The 16,344-nt window shown below is 36.8% G+C and overlaps 1 protein-coding gene across 10 annotated transcripts in view; it reads left to right on the top strand.

Moving 5' to 3' along the window:
- The first annotated feature begins 3,964 nt into the window (after window positions 1–3,964).
- The window catches only part of LOC104597385 (1-acyl-sn-glycerol-3-phosphate acyltransferase LPAT1, chloroplastic-like), a 28,073-nt gene continuing 15,693 nt past the window's right edge, over window positions 3,965–16,344 (top strand). Inside the window, exons 1-9 of one of the 10 annotated variants that reach the window (XM_088891612.1) lie at window positions 4,104–4,242; window positions 4,411–4,513; window positions 9,505–9,615; window positions 9,746–9,853; window positions 9,995–10,168; window positions 10,270–10,676; window positions 10,853–10,954; window positions 11,423–11,697; window positions 12,561–12,615. In XM_088891612.1, coding sequence (XP_088747738.1) covers window positions 9,751–9,853; window positions 9,995–10,168; window positions 10,270–10,676; window positions 10,853–10,954; window positions 11,423–11,638 — 1,002 coding nt within the window. In that variant the 5' untranslated portion in view covers window positions 4,104–4,242; window positions 4,411–4,513; window positions 9,505–9,615; window positions 9,746–9,750 and the 3' untranslated portion in view covers window positions 11,639–11,697; window positions 12,561–12,615. Of the gene's footprint in view, window positions 4,243–4,410; window positions 4,514–4,673; window positions 4,742–5,102; window positions 9,188–9,504; window positions 9,854–9,994; window positions 10,169–10,269; window positions 10,677–10,852; window positions 10,955–11,422; window positions 11,698–12,205; window positions 12,616–16,344 lie in introns of those variants that run through there. The other 9 variants (XM_019197836.2, XM_088891606.1, XM_088891608.1 and 6 more) reach the window with 9 other exon arrangements.

Here is a 16,344-nt window from a genome sequence, read left to right on the forward strand (position 1 = left end):
CAATCTGTTTGCTTATTAGATTGAATTTGAACCACCCTTTGATTCAATATAGGACAAAAAAATCTGATTCAATCCACTAACATATAATGTGTATTTTATTTTATATTATTATATATTAAAAAATATTCAATTGCACGAAATTGGTGGTCCATAAGTCTTGCTAAGTTTCAAGAAAAAGAAAACAATACCTATTAATATATTATGATATTATTTATTTATGGGTCATTTATTAGAACACCCTCTACAGTTTCACAAATTTACTTAAATCTATCATATAGTGTTCATTGTACTAAAACACCCTTTATACTCTGCAACCCATTTACTTAATCGACATTTTTTGTTTTACCATCTGAAAATAGTAACATGATCACCTAAATTTAGTGGAAAATGTTAAAAGGCATAAGCCCATAATTGTTTGATCCAAAAGTACCCCTAACAATTCTCTCCATAGAAAACAAAATTTGATCAAATAGAGCTCATTTATTTGTTCCATGCAAGACTATTCAATGTTCTTAAAAAGGTTATTCTGCATTAGCCACTAGAAAAAAAAGAAAGAGGCAACCAATCAAGTGGTATTAATCACAATTCATGGGGGTGCTTTGATTGGCCAAAGCTCTTCCGGTACCATGCCTTTAGAGAGAGAGAGAGAGAGAGATGAGACCTATTTATTCACTTCCTTTTCATCCTGCTCATGCCCTTTTCACTGCATTGACATACCAGTAAAACAAAACAACACCTCAACTATTCCTTTAATCCTTTTCACTCCTCTAAAACACAAAAAAAAAAAAATGCAACATTGGTCCCAAATACCACACCACCTAAAACTATTTATCTCATTCTTTTAGATCTTCACAAAATCATAACCAATGGACTGAGTGACTTGTTTTCTCCCCTAGCTCTTATTTTCTCCCCATAGTTTTAAATGGCTAACTAAGCGAGGCTAAAGGCCTATGCCTTAAGGCGAGCATGAACAAAAGGCGAGCGCCTCGCCTTTGATAGATTTTATCTCCAGCATGAATTAAGTTTCTTGAATCCTATGCCTTCAGCCTTTCACCTTGTATTATCAAAGGCCTAAGCTTCAAATAGATTCCCTATCAATGTTCAAACAAGGGTAATAAATGAAATTAAGGCAAAAAGGACAGAAATAGAATTAGGGCTTGTTAGTCATTGGTTGAGTAGTTTTATTGAACATCCATTGATAGGCAGAGGGTCAGACGGTGAGAATGAACTTCACCAGACAAGGCTTTGCTGGTGGGTCGAGCTGCATCAACCGCTTCGATGGTTAATTGTATAAAAATGCTAAAGCAAATAATCCCATTCCGCACCAATTACCTCTTTGATTTTTTTTTCTTTTTTATTTTAATTGGTCTTTGTTATTAATTTATAGGCAAATTTCTTTTTAGGAAACTGACTAACTCTATCCTTAATATTTATATATTTTCTTAAAATATCCTTAAGTTTTCTAATAATGATTTAAAACTTTCATTACCGTTAATTCCAATCTCTGATAACTCCTCCTTTCCTTTGATTCTAGAACTTCCTATTTGGTTATTTGGTGGAGAAAACGAACGAGGAGCGGCAGGAGAGATGAGGTGAGTGCATATCATCTACTTTCCGAGTCGGAGGGGTTGAGTCGAACATCCTCACCTCTTCCGCTTCCATCACCTTATTCGGAAAAGGGGTCTATTGGCGAGGAGAAGTACAGTAGTAGCTTAAGGAGTAAGTGGAAATGTGAAATAGCTAAAGATTGTGACGTGAGGCTTTTTTGTAATCCTTAATTATTCATCGTGAGGCTTTCCATGCGTAAAGCTTGTTCATCGTGAGCTTAAACCTACTTTCAAAGTCGTCTTTCATATGGGTCAGCTTCATCTGATCACTAATTCAGGTTGGCCATTAAATCACATAACAGTAGCTTCATTCACAGGAAGCAAAATTAGTCATCAAAACATTGGATGACCCAAATTTTTGGACGTAAATAGCGTGGTTGCTTCTGAAAAAGGAAAAAAAAAGAGTTTTGTCATCTTAATATCGTCTTTCACATAAAAGAGCACAAGAAAGCCCCTTCGTGTTCTAAGAAAGCTTCCATGCAAAGCTCTCCGAAACATGTTGCTTCTAAAGGCTGCCTTCTCTCGGTTGGAATCTTGATGCACCACCACGAATTCTACCGCGCATCCGCCTGTGGTGCGGATGGAAAGCAGGAAGCCAAGGAAAATCCCATGAAAACATTGTCGTCGGGTTGTTGAGGAAGAACAACAAGAAGGACGCGGATGGAGACAGAGGCAAAGATAGAGATGGAGATGAAGCGGAGGTAGAGGTGAAGACGGAGATAGAGCAACGATCTGTTTTTCATTTTCCTAAAATTTTTTTATTAGTTGGATTTTATTTTATTTTGAAAATTTGAAAAACATTGAAGGGCAAATTTGATATATTATTTTTTTACATTAGTACTTAAGGATAATATTAATTATCAAAAAACTTTGAGGTATGTAAACAATAAGGATAGAGTTAGGTCTTATTTGGATAGAATTTTATAAAACACTTTCTACTTTTGAATCTATGAAAGTATGAAAAACATGACATAGCATTTGTATTATGTAATTTATACCTTTTGTTTTTATACTTTTAAAAGTATGAAAAACCCCAAAAACATGAAGTCAACTTTTTATACTTCGTGCTTTTGGCAAAATTGTGCTTTTGTTTTCGTGTGAACAGGTGGTCACATGTGACCATCCTTCAATAAAACTCTTGACCCTACTTCCGCTTGTTGCTAGAGTTGGACTGCTATTATGAATCTCGAACCCCAAAATCATCGAAAGTAAAAATGGACGTGTTTTTGTCAAACAAAAAATGGTACTAATGTTTTGGAAAATATACTTTTCAATTTTTTTTACCCAAACGGTTTTCAAAGCAAAAATACCAAAGTAAAAGTATTTTATGTACCTTATACTTTGATATTTTTAAAATTAAAAGTAGAAGTCTGTTCAAACAATGCCTTGGTCAATTTCCTATAGGAATACTTTATTTTTTTTTTACCTTGTCAATTTTTTTATAAAATTTCCAAAAAAATTGTTTTTAAGAAAAAATCACATAAAACAAATCTAACAGACCATAAACATATGTCTAATACATCAAATAAGCCATACGAAATCATAATTTTATGTTTTTCATATCTCTTTTATTTATTTTTTTGGTATTTTATTGTTTATATACATGAAATTTTATTTTTTAAGGCTTAGGCCTTGGGCTTAATATACCTTCTTTGTCATTCACGAGGAAATATTCTCAATACACGGCAATAGTGTTCCATGAGGAATGGGATCTGCTCCTCACACTAGGGCGCCTCATATGCACATCCACCGTGCATTCAGAACATCTTCCGTGAAAAATAATTTACAAGTGCGAAAGATATTCCCAATACATGATAGGATACGAATGTGAGGAGTAGATTCGATCTTGTCGTTGTGTAGGTATCAATGTGAAGAACAGATCTACTCCTCACATAGGGCGCCTCACATGCACATCGTACCATATATTGGGAACATCTCCCTTATTTATAAGTTATTATTTATGGAAGATGTTCGCAATGCACGGCGGATGTGCATGTTAGGCGCCCCCGTGTGACGAATAGATCCCGTTCCATGAATGTGAGAATAATTTATAATAACAGATCCGAAGTGTTCGGGCTTAGGCCTCGCCTCTATTGCACCCAACCGCCTCACTGCCATTACTCTTTTAAAACGAATCCGGATCTACTCACAGTACCGGCCCGACAACATGTTTCCTTAATTTTATATTATTATTTAGGGGAGATGTTCTTAATAAACGGGATGCGGCTGTGAGGTCGCCGTGAGTAGTATAGCCCAATTATTTTAAAACCTTTTTTTTCAACATTCACAACCAAATATCTATTTTCTGTCCAACGGGTGACACGTAGGGGTACAGATATCCAATGACAGCGCGCTCAGTGGATCGCCGGTCAATTTTTAATGGCGAATGGGCCCTATCTTCGTCGCACGGATGCCAATCCGTTCTCCCCCTTTTGCACTGGGCACCTCCGGGCCTCCGGTTCCCTCTCCCATGATCCATCCACGTTATCCATGCAACCGCTCTGCTGAACGTAATTTCATTTGCATTTCAAGCTTCCACTTTTATCTTACATGAACTCTAGTCTGGACAATTCTCTGATTTCCGGCTTACTGTGAGAATATGCAAGTCTTTGTTTCGTTAATTCTTCTCCTTAGGGTCTGTTTCTTCATCATTTATCGTTGATCCTGTCATTGTATCCGTTTGCTGCTATCAAACTCTTTTCATTTATACCTTTTATCCTTTGATTTGATAGATTCGTTATAGGTCGAGTATATTTTTTTCTATATATTAGAACTCTCAAAACTATTTATTTTTTGTGGGTAGGTTTTAGGGTTTTTAATGGACTTGATGGATTGGATCAGAAGTATTTTCAGGAAGTTTGAAGTCCATTATTTGGATGAATAGCAGAACTGAATTTGAACTAAAGGTTTGTACTCCTTCCAAGCCAAAGTCACAAGCATTTTGTCAAATAGTTAATGTTGAACATCTGTTATTGTAAGAGATGAAAATGTATAGAAATCACATGGATCTCGCTGAATCTAACAAAGAATTTCACTCGACACTTCACTCTGACTAAACAAATAAAGAAGAGAAGAGAGGACCGAGGACTGAGAAATTTCCATTTGTTTCAGTCTAAGTCGTCCGGGACCTCCAGGTAAGTTTCTTCTACTTTTTTCTTCTTACTTTTTTAAGAAATAATTTTGGGAACGAAACAGGGAGCTCCGCCTCCTCTTCCTCCTCCTCTTCCTCCTCCAAATCTTCATGTTATTTTATTTTTCTTCATTTTTTAAGTACTTTTGGGACGAAACAGGGGCTCTGTCCCCTTCTTCTTCTTCTTCTTCTTAAACAGCGGCTGCGCCCCAACTTTCTAAATTTTCCTGTATTTTTTGCACTATTTTTTAAAAATGTTTTTTTTTTTTTTTTTTGTAATGAAACAGGGGCTCCGTCCCCTTATTTCTCTCTCTCTCTCTCTCTCTCTCTCTCTCTCTCTATCTTTTTTTTTCTGCATTCTCCCTTTTTATTGGCCTGAAACAGGGTCTCCGCGCCCTTAAACACAGTCCAAGTCGTCCTTTTACTCCTGTATTTTTATTTTCTTTACTTTTTTTAAGATTTTTTTTTTTTTTTGGGAACGAAACATGGGTTCCGTCTCCTTATTTTTCTCTCTCCTTTTTCGCTGCATTCCCCCTTTTTTGTTGTTCTGAGACAGGTTATTAAACATTGATATTAATATATTTAAATGCTGTATTTTATGATGGCATTTTATGTTTTTATATGAAACTTATACTTAGTTACTTATTTGAATGATTTTATTGCTAATAGGTAGTATACATGTATGCTGGTTAGTATAAAAAACTTATAAAGTAGCTCGGGAGGGGTAGGGATCTTTAGATTTTATACTTTCAGATTTCATCGTCTAGGTGCCTTGACAACTATGGTGTCCGATTTTCAGAAGGTCATTGTTGGACAGAGAAATAGAGAAGTATGTCAAAAACTTTGAAAGTTAAAAGAGGTAAAGATCAGGTCATAATTGGAAGATGCTAAATTGTTGAAATAATGTGTGGATGACAAGTTCACTGTGAAGTTGTACGAGGTGCTGATTAGAAGTCAAGTTGAAGATTTTCCATTAAAAGTATTTGGGATTAGTATCTATGAATGATATTCTAACAATTAATCAATTGAAATCTAGAAGATTTCATTTAACAAGCCTAGGTTTTTTATGCAAAAGTTGTGAAGAAGATGTGGTTCATCAATTTGTTACTTCTCAGGTGGTACATTTTGCCTGGTCATACTTCTTCTGGTTATTTATTTAGGCATCCTCAATCTCACCGACTCATCCAAATCAACTTTATGAAGTTTTCTTATCTTGGCCCACTATCCGTGCTGGAAAGAAAGCAAAAATTTATAGAGTGTGATTCCATTTTCTAGAGTTTAGGGCATTTGGAAAGAAAAGCATCGAAGTGATAGATGAATCATTGCTGATATTGGTTCTGTGACGACAGAGTGGTTGATTGTGCATCCTGAATTCGAATACATGGATTGTTGATTATCCTGATGCTGATATTTGGTTTATTGCTATATATTTTACCATTTCTTGGTGTAATGATAAAATTTCAGGCTGGCAAGCTGAGAATGTGGGTTCAAGTCTGAGGACCAACATTGAGGGTCCATTTGGTTCATGGGAATGGGGGCCTGGAATCGGAATTGGAATGGTCCATTCTGATTCCAACCATTTGGTTGGGCAGAATCGGAATCCAATTCCCATTCCTGGTGGAATGGCATTACCCCATTTGAGGGAATGGCAATCCCCCTCCCCTGGGAATGAGAATCCATTCCAGCTGATTCTGATTCCCATCTGAACCAAATAGGCAGGGGGAATAGACCATTCCGATTCTGATTCGTAGGATTTCATTTCCAATTCTGACTGCAAACCAAACAGACCTTGAGTGTATTTCCCTGAAGGAAGAGTTAGAGATTTCTAACTTCTTTCAAGATTTTTGGGGAAGGTGAAAGAAAATGAATTGAAGTCCAAAGTTACTCATGACAGGAAAAGTTCAAATGGGGAAGAGCCAAAGGAGAAAAACGTTTTCAATGGTGAGTTTTATTGGAGAAAGAAGGTTAACATTCAACTAGGGGAGAGAGCAGTGGGAGAATTGATGGGTGGTTTCTGTAAAGGAGGTGGTGGATGGTTGGGCTGCAATTGGTTAGGTTATTAGTAATCTTCTTAGGCTGAAAGGGTCGATAATGTTAACACCCTTCGACAAGAGCAAAGCTTTACTTGGTTTCCTTGAAGAGAAAGTGGATATAGTTGCTTTGACAATCCAGATCACAGAATATATATATATATATTTATATATACATACATAAGGAAGGTTTTAGTGCTCCAAAAGTCCTTAGTTGGCATTCATCGAGAAGTTGAGAGCAGCTTTGAGAGAGGTTTTATGTGCAGGTGTTAGCCAATAGCAAGAGGGATGAGCCACCTGTCATAAAAGAGAATGGGGCTACTTTAAAGCAGTTGGAAATGGGCCAACAGGGAGCTTCTAGTTTTATGGTTAGAGGATTGGAGAAGGCTCAAGGGCCCAGAGATCTGGGTGGGGTTGAGCCTAGCGATCACATGTGGGTGAGTGGGTCTTAAGTCTTAAAACTTTAATGACTCAGAGTGGGATGGTTGATTCAAGTCTCCAAACCCAGTCGGAGAGGTCTAATCATATGGCACATGATCACTTAAAGTGATCACATGAGTTTGGAGGGCAAGTTGATAGATCAATTAGCAGATGGTTTGAATGATATATCATTGCCTCCAATTGAGCTCTCTTCAATTTGTAGGGGTCACAGAAACAATCCCTTGCCGTGGCAGTCTTCCCCAAACTTTAGCTTGGTAAATCATGGGAGTGCTCACCTAGCAGTTGATGGAAGAAGTCAGGTTGATGAGGGTGGTGCTTCAAGCAGGAAAGCTTGAAGGTTGTGTAAGAATTTTGAAAGGAAGGCTTCTTGTGAAGGCTACAATAAAGGAATGTGCTTTGGCTTTTAAGAGACAACATAAAAGAAGGAAAATTTTTTCTTCAATCAGTGTGGATGCTTGCAATTCAAAGGAGGAAGGAAGACTATGGAAAGAGAAGGAAGAGAAGTCCATGGATCAAAATCTTGAGTTATAAAAATGTTTACAATTTTGTGAAGGTACAGACATAGGTTTGGTTAAAGATGGTGGGACCGTAAGGGATTTATTAGGTACCACAGATGAGTTGGATTCTGAGGCTTTTGCCTGTACCGAAGATTTACAGAGGGGTACTGTGAAAAATGAAGATGAGGTAAGGGTTACTGGAGATCAAATGAAGGAAGTTTTGGTGTTCAAAGAGGTGGAAGGCAAAGAAGAGAAGAAAAGATGTATTGATCAAAAAAAAAAGAGAAGAAAAGAGGTGGGGGTGGTCAATCTAGAGGATGGTTTGGAGCTTGGGTTTAGTGGCTGCAAGGAGAAAGAGGTAAAAATGTATAAACGAAAGAATACAAAGAAAACCATTAACAGAGGGTAAAGGGAAAGAAATTGGAAACATTGAGGCCGAAGATAGTGATGATAACTTGAGTGAATCTTCAGAGGAAGATATTATCATTGATGAAAACTCATGAAGCTGAAGGCTCAATTGACTTGGAAACAGTGATAAATACTGAGGTGGAGGTTAGCAATGTTTTGGGCTTGTTTTTTATAGGAGGGAGAGGAAGGTGCAAGGAAATCGTTTAAGGAAATGGAAGATAAATATGGTAGGCCTTTGATTTCTTTTTAAGGGTAAACCAAAGAATAGGTCACCTCATGAGGTGGTTTGAAGTAATGAAAGGAATACTAAGGTTCAAGAGAGATTAGGAGTAGTTGAAGTTGAAGGGAATGGTGAGTTGATAGCTGACCAGATCTTTGAAAAGAATGAGGTATTGAAACTAGAAATTATTAATGCTAAATCATGCAACTCAAATGATATTGAGAAGATTCCTAATGCAGCCAAAAGATTCATATCTCAAAGAAATCAAATCACGTTTTATTTATCAAAAAGAAAAAGGAAATCAAATCACATTCCAAGTATCAAAGGTTTTTGCTAGATTGGAGATGGGATTATTTGGGATCAGATCCATTAAGAAAGTGGAGAAAATGAAGAAACACAACAAGAGAAGTAGCGAGGTTTGCATTCAAGATTGAGGAAAAGCAATCTAATTGGGTCTTGAGGTTCAGAGATATTGTGGAGCTCTTGATGGGTTTGTAGGGTTGAAAGGGTTTTTTGGAGGGTTGATCTTAGGATTTTTTTTTATTGGTTATGAGGTTTTATTTGTATTTGTTGTGGGATTGTTTTTCTTGCTTGGGCTTTGGATAGAAGTTGGGGAGGGAGAGCTTCTGGGATCTTTTCTTTTGCTTGTTTGTGGGTGATATCTTATCACCTTTCTTGTACCCCCTTTTTCTTTTAATAAATATTCGTTTTTATTTATTGTCCAAAAAATGAGTAATGGCCTTCTCTCCCTCTCCCCCTTCGGTAAAACCTCATCACCTTGTTTTTTTTTAAGAAAAGTGGTTGTTGAAAATTTGATTGAGAACAGAGTCTTAATGGGTGATTGGAGCAACTAGGTAAACCTTTTTTTCCTCTTTGCATGAACCGTTGCTACTTACCAATATTTTTGTTATTAACTATAAGATATTAAATATCAAATGAGAAAATTGAAGTTTTGGAGAACTAAATGCTTGTTGCAAATTTAGTCATGTTAGGAGGAATACCTGTGCAGATATTATAAACTTCCTGATATCTGCTCCTATTCTTTTCAATAGGTGGTTCAATTAGTCATGATTCTGTGGCATTACAGTCTGAATTCATGATAAAGAAGAAATTATGTTGAATCATTGTTAGTTAAGCAGTAAGCAGCATTCTGACTGTTTCTTTCATGCAGATCACTTGTTAAAATATTATTCTCTTTCAAAGTTGCTGTATAAAAGCTGTCCTGGTCCAAGTTTCATGATTCAATGAGATTCTGTGCATCATTGGCTACTTGGTTAGCCATGTAAGCACCTTGTTTGTAACTGGGAGTTGTGGATTTCTGCCATTACCACTTCCTGTAGTTCAACAGGCTCCTTTGAACAGCTTTTTTCCACTGCGGTGATTACAATTTCCTGTTTTCCATGCCTTAACAGAGAGGATGGGAGTTCTTACATGTTCTACACCATCTTTTTTTCTTCCTTGTGCTTCATTTAGATCCAAAGGCCATCTAGAAAAACCTGTAAATCCTTTGATTGTTAATGGTAAGCATGGTGTTTTAACTTACTCTTTGTTTTCTTTTGTCCTCTTTGAAAAGTGCACTTGTCTTTATCCATAAAAAAAGTGCATTTTGTCTAACTTGATTAAGATTAACCCTTCTACTGGTATTAAAATGTATGTTTTAGGCTTTCCAAGGAAACCTATTGGTTTGAAGTGGGAGCTTTGGGGCCAAAAGTTGGAGAGCTGCAGACCATATTATCACATTAATTTGCAAAATCAGTGTAGAATTTCCAGAAATATTATTGTAAGATCAGAACTTGCTGGAGTTGGATCTCCTGATGCCGCCTACTCATTAACAGGTTTAGATGTTAACCCTTGATGATATTCCTTCTTTTCCTTTCTTTTCATTTTTACCTATTTGCTCTTTTATGACTTTTAATTGTTGTATTATGGTTGGCAGAATATCAACTGGGGTCAAAAATTAGGGGAATTTTCTTTTATGCTGTCACTGCCGTTGTTGCCATTTTTATGTTTGTCTTTATGTTGGTGATACATCCTTTTGTGATCCTATTTGATCGATACCGAAGAAAAGCACATCACCTTATTGCCAAGACTTGGGCAACTTTAACTGTTTTTCCCTTCTTTAAGGTTGAGTTTGAGGGATTGGAGAATTTACCAAGTCCTGATACCCCTGCTGTGTATGTTTCCAACCACCAGAGCTTTTTGGATATCTATACCCTTTTGATTCTTGGTAGAAGCTTCAAGTTTATCAGCAAGACTGGAATCTTTGCCTTTCCTGTTATTGGATGGGCAATGTTCCTCATGGGAACTATTCCTTTGAAGCGAATGGACAGCAGAAGTCAAATGGTAGTTTTGTTTCCTTTTCTATTTATTGTTTATGTTTTTCTTTGCTTCAAATAAGAATTTATGGTGAATTAATGTTATTTTTTTTTCTCCCCCTTTTTTGATAAGTGATATTGATTGTGTTGAGCACATAAATAAAGTAAAGGGTCTTTGAAATTTTATTGACTTTTCAAATGCAGGACTGTCTTAAGCGCTGCATGGATTTGGTGAGAAAGGGTGCATCTGTCTTTTTCTTCCCAGAGGGTACGCGGAGCAAAGATGGGAAGATTGGAGCTTTCAAGGTTAGCTCTTCATTCTCATTCAGTATCACTCATGCTTGCAATATCTGTTGATTTTCTGTATTAGTACCAACAAAAGCATAAAGTTGAACTCACAAATTAGAGAAATAACAAATGGGTCTGTTAGTTTTCTGTATTACTAATAAATGATCCTACATAAAAATCAATAATACCAGGCTATTCCTACATGGGGACCCCATGAATCTTCTATTAGGTTAACACACTTAATGAGAGAGAAAAATCCTCGAGCATATATGAAGTCAACCTTGGTGAACTTCCTCTTAGTTGAAGCCTTTGGAAACTTGAACTCAGCTTCTGCATCAGAAAGGGAAAGAAGTATAGAATGAGATTAGAAGAAAACATTAAGGGCTATTATTTCCACACTACAAAATAATGGAAAATTTAATTTCTACTACATCCCTTGATTGTGTTCTAAAATCTATGTTTTTTCTCCATGGCCTTGATATGTAGAAAGGTGCATTTAGTATTGCAGCAAAGACTGGAGTACCAGTGGTACCAATTACTCTTACTGGAACTGGTAAACTTATGCCTGCGGGAATGGAAGGTACATTGAATTTGGGATCTGTGAAAGTAGTTATTCACAAGCCTATAGAAGGAAACAATCCAGATATATTGTGCAACAAAGCATGGAATACAATAGTAGATACACTCATTTGTCACAGCTAAAGGAGTGCATGGCAACAGATTTTATTCAGATTTTACATTCTCTAATCTCTATGGTAAAGGTACGTGTTCATATTTTTCCCCTTTCCTCTTTTTATTTTTTCTTTTTCTTCTTTTATATTTTTTTTGAGAAAAACTAATGAGTATTGTATTGGAATATATCTACTACCTAATATGAAAGAGAGAATTTAATTCCCTCTTTCATCAAGTCACAGGCTTTTCTGTTCCATCTTAACCCCTAAGGTAGTCCACCAAACACCAAGGGCTCCTCCCAGTTCTCAGACCTCCACCTACATTGGCTGAATTCCCTTCCACTCCCAAGGAGGTGAGCAAAACTTGACAATACTTGTGTTTGTCAGGAGGGCAGAAACCTTGGCTTTGGTTGTCATCAATAGGTGTGGTGAGAGGAGCTTTTCTGATCTAAAAACCTAAAAAAGTGCAGTTATTTCTTTCTTCCCATATGCCCACATAATTGCATGTATAATGGCTTGTGGGTATTTACTGCTCTTGTTATTTATTTTATATTTCTTTTATTTTCTTTGACTTATGGGCAGTTTATTAATTATACAGTTAAAGCCAAAGATCCTAGTGGTGCACCTATTCCATTCCCACATCCTTTACCAATTTTTGGAAACCAATGCACTACAAACATCCGATACAATTAAGATATTGTCAAACGCCTCTATAGTTCTAATGCTAAGCTTCATTATATATGGATGCTTTCACCAGTTCCGGGTTCCCTCATGTTTTGGCAGTAAGAAGGCTTCCCATGTTCCAGTCCATCTAGTTATGTTGTCTACCCAAGTTGGTTGATGTTTTAGAAGTCAGATATTTCTAACAATTTCATTGATGTTTTGGTGAACAAAGTGTTCCATTATTCTTTTTCTTTCCCTCCATGAGGTTATAACAAATTCCTTTGTTGCAGAACTTTTGTATTGGGCTCAATTGTAATATCTGGGTGGGATCAGCTATTCTATGGCTGTGTTTTTCTTCTCTTTTCACAACCTCTTGTTGTACTCATGCCTATTTATTATTAATGAAATCATTTCTGTGTTGCTGATAAAAAAAAAAACTTTGCATTTGACTGTTTAAAATGCCATCACCTAATGCTGGTCCCAGTTGGGAAGGGTGGTAATGTAGGGCCTGGTAGACAGAAGGTAAACCTACAATGTTGATGGATAGCCTTGCTCTAAAAACCAGCAAAATATGCTTTAAACCTAAGGGGAAATCTAGAGAATAATTGCTAGTTATTTTCCTGGTAATAGAGAACTACTGAACTACTAGAAAATAACAAAGTTAAAGAGGATGTCATGTGTTTCTCCAACTCTGATTTCAAGAGGGGAGAAAAGGGCAGCTATGGAGAAGAAAAACTAACTCCTTCAGTTGTGTTGTTCTACACACACACACACACACACACACACATATATATATAGCAATTACTAAAGTCGCAGATGGGTCCTAAGCATAGTTGTCAAGGCGACACCTAGGCGGATGACAAGGCGCCCTTTCAGGCTTGCCTCACCAAATCGCCAAGCAGTTTTGTACTATGTATTATAAAATACTTTTTATTCTTTATTTTTTGACATTATAATTATAAAATAGGCACTATTAAACTAAAATATTCATTTTGTGTGTTTATATACTAATTTCTTTTTATTATTTTCTTATTTGTTAGGGTTTAATCAATACAAACATTGCTAAATGCTGTATTGAACCCTCAAAGACTTTAAAACCTGAACTAATAACTAAGGAAGAACTTAAAATTTTGTCTAATCAACACATTTTCTACTACTACTTTTTTTCTTCTTTTCCTATAACAAAAATAAGGGTTCAGCCCTTATATTTTTTGAATGTTCTTTTCCTTCTTTTTCTTCTTCTCATTAATATGTGGATTTTCTATACTTCAACATGAACTCTATACTTTTCTTATGAAGTATGGTTATGGTACCTAGGGAACTACCCCAGGATCTATGTTTTCTACATAAAAAAATCCATCGCCTAGGCGACTATGCGCCCCCCTGTCGCCTAGCCTCACCTTGGCGCCTTGAAAACTATGCTCCTAAGTAGAATCTTAGAAACTTCTAAGAATAGTTTTTTTTTTGATCAGCAACAGAAAAATATTTTATTAAAATAGAAATAACTTTACAATACAAAGATGAGCCTCGGCTACACCATAGTCACGAGACAATAGCACAGCATTTTCTTACAGTTATAAATGAGCCCAAAAACAATTCCCTCTATTGATCCCTTGCTTAGCAAAATGATCAGTTAAGCAGTTTGCTGATCTAGGGACCCATTGCAACATCACCTGCATATCTTTTGAATATCTTTTAAATTTCTTAACCTCATTCCTGAAATACCATGGGACTTTGTCATTATCTTTCAGCCAGCTTATGATCACCTTTGAAGTTTGAATCTCTTTCAATCAACAACTTCCTAATCCCCGTCTCCCATGCCTTTTGGACCCCAAATACAGCTGCCTTTAGTTCTGCACCCGTGGAGTCCCCTTGCCCTATAGACCCAGAGTACAAGACACCAATTTTCCTTTGCCGTTTCTTATTACTCCTCCCATTCCAGCAGCACCTGGATTGCCAATACAGCTCCCATCAAAATTCAATTTGAAGAAACCATCCATTGGAGGTTCCCATTTTACCATATGTTTTTTCTTTGCTGAAGATGATGCTGCAATTGAATCCCACTGTCTGATAATATCATCAAAGGTGAAGTCAAGAAACAGGTTTGTTGTCTTCACCCAATGTGTTACCTTTATCATTATGATTTCAATCAGAGCCTATTGATAAAAAAAAAAATCAATCAGAGCCTCTTTGCTTCTTTTTTTCTCCTAAAAAATTTTCTGGTTTCTTTCTTCCCACAATGTCCAGACCACTGGAGCTCTTGTGCACTTCCAAAGTAGCCTTCCCCGCTTCCTTGGCCAGCTGAAAGTCAAGGGATCAAACAATCTATCCAGGCTGATAGGAGTGTTCCACCTGCAACCAAACAAGTAAAAAAACCATTCCCAAATACATCAAGCAAGAGGACAGGAAATGGGTAGGTCTCCTTTGATTCACACAGTTTGGAGAAAAGCACCAACTAGGTCTCCTTCTCTGTAATAAATCATGTGTTGATTGCACCATGGTAAACCTCCCAACAAAAAGCACTCACCTAGGGGGGATTGGATGACACCACACTTCCTTTACAGGGAAGGGCATAGGAAGTACTGGAGGAGAGACCAGCATTTTGAAAAAGGAAGCACAAGTAACATTACCGGAGGATTTACCCATCCATAGTCGGCTATCCACTCTGCTGTTATCTAGAAAGACTCCATCCAACAAAAGAAGCAATTGTGACACAAGATCCATCTCTGAATCCCTCACATTCTTACAGAAACCCAAATTCCAACCAACTCCAAACTGAGAAGGGGAATGGATCAATGGACCAAGAACTCAGATAAAGGTCTACCTTTGAAGGATGAGATAGCAAACAAGGAAGGAAAAGACTCCATTAAAGGAGTTTCTCCTAACCAAAGGTCCTCCCAAAATCTGATTTTGTTTCCTGAAATGACATCATACCTGGTATGGGACAAAAAAAGTGGAAGAATTTTGTGGATAGCCTTCCAAGGAGAAGCACTGGAGGCCCTGTTAGAAACTTGGCAAAATAGTAGTTGATTTGAGCTAACAGTTCCTTAAACAAAATAGGAAACTATTAATTATAGGCCATCTAAAAATGGAAAACTCCTAAAAATAGCAGCTGGTTTCAAAAATAGAAAATTATGGCTCAGTTTGGAAAGAGTACAAATACAAATATGTACAGTACTGGTTCATGTCGGATGCTGAAGCATTACTCTGGAACTGAGTTAAAGATAGAAGAATATGATGTGGTGTACTGGATGCCATGTGGATTAAGCTGGGTGGATCACAGGAAACATGGAGGTGAAGCTAGAGTCTTGGAAACTGAAAAGTCGGAGGAAGTCTAGAGAATAATTGCTAGTTATTTTTCTGGTAATAGAGAACTACCAAACTACTAGAAAATAACGAAGTTAAAGAGGAAGTCATGTGTTTCTCCAACTCTGATTTCAAGCTGGGTGGATCACAGGAAACATGGAGGTGAAGCTAGAGTTTTGGAAACTGAAAAGTTGGAGGAAATCTAGAGAATAATTGCTAGTTATTTTTCTGGTAATAGAGAACTATCAAACTACTAGAAAATAATGAAGTTAAAGTCATGTGTTTCTCCAACTGTGATTTCAAGAGGGGAGAAAAGGGCAGCTATGGAGAAGAAAAATGAACTCCTTCAGTTGTGTTGTTCTCTCTCTCTCTCTCTCTGTGTATATATATATATAACTCCTTAAAGTGAAATTTAGCAATTACTAAAGTTGCAGCTGGCTCCCAAGTAGAATCTTAGAAACTTAGCAAAATAGTAGTTGATTTGAGCTAACAGTTCCTTAAACAAAATAGGAAACTATTAATTATAGACCACTTAAAAAATGGGGAACTCCTAAAATAGCAGCTGGTTACAAAATAGAAACTATGGCTCAGTTTGGAAAGAGTACAAATACAAATATGTACAGTACTGGCTCATGTCGGAAGCTGAAGCATTAGTCTGGAACTCTGAGTCAAAGGTAGGAGAAGATGTGCGTACTGGGTGCCACATGGATTAAGCTGGGTGGATTGCAGGAAATGTGGAGGTGAAGCTAGAGTTTTGGAAACTGAAAA

Source organism: Nelumbo nucifera, chromosome 7, assembly GCF_055504915.1.
Source record: "Nelumbo nucifera cultivar China Antique chromosome 7, China Antique-T2T, whole genome shotgun sequence".
NCBI lineage: Eukaryota > Viridiplantae > Streptophyta > Magnoliopsida > Proteales > Nelumbonaceae > Nelumbo > Nelumbo nucifera.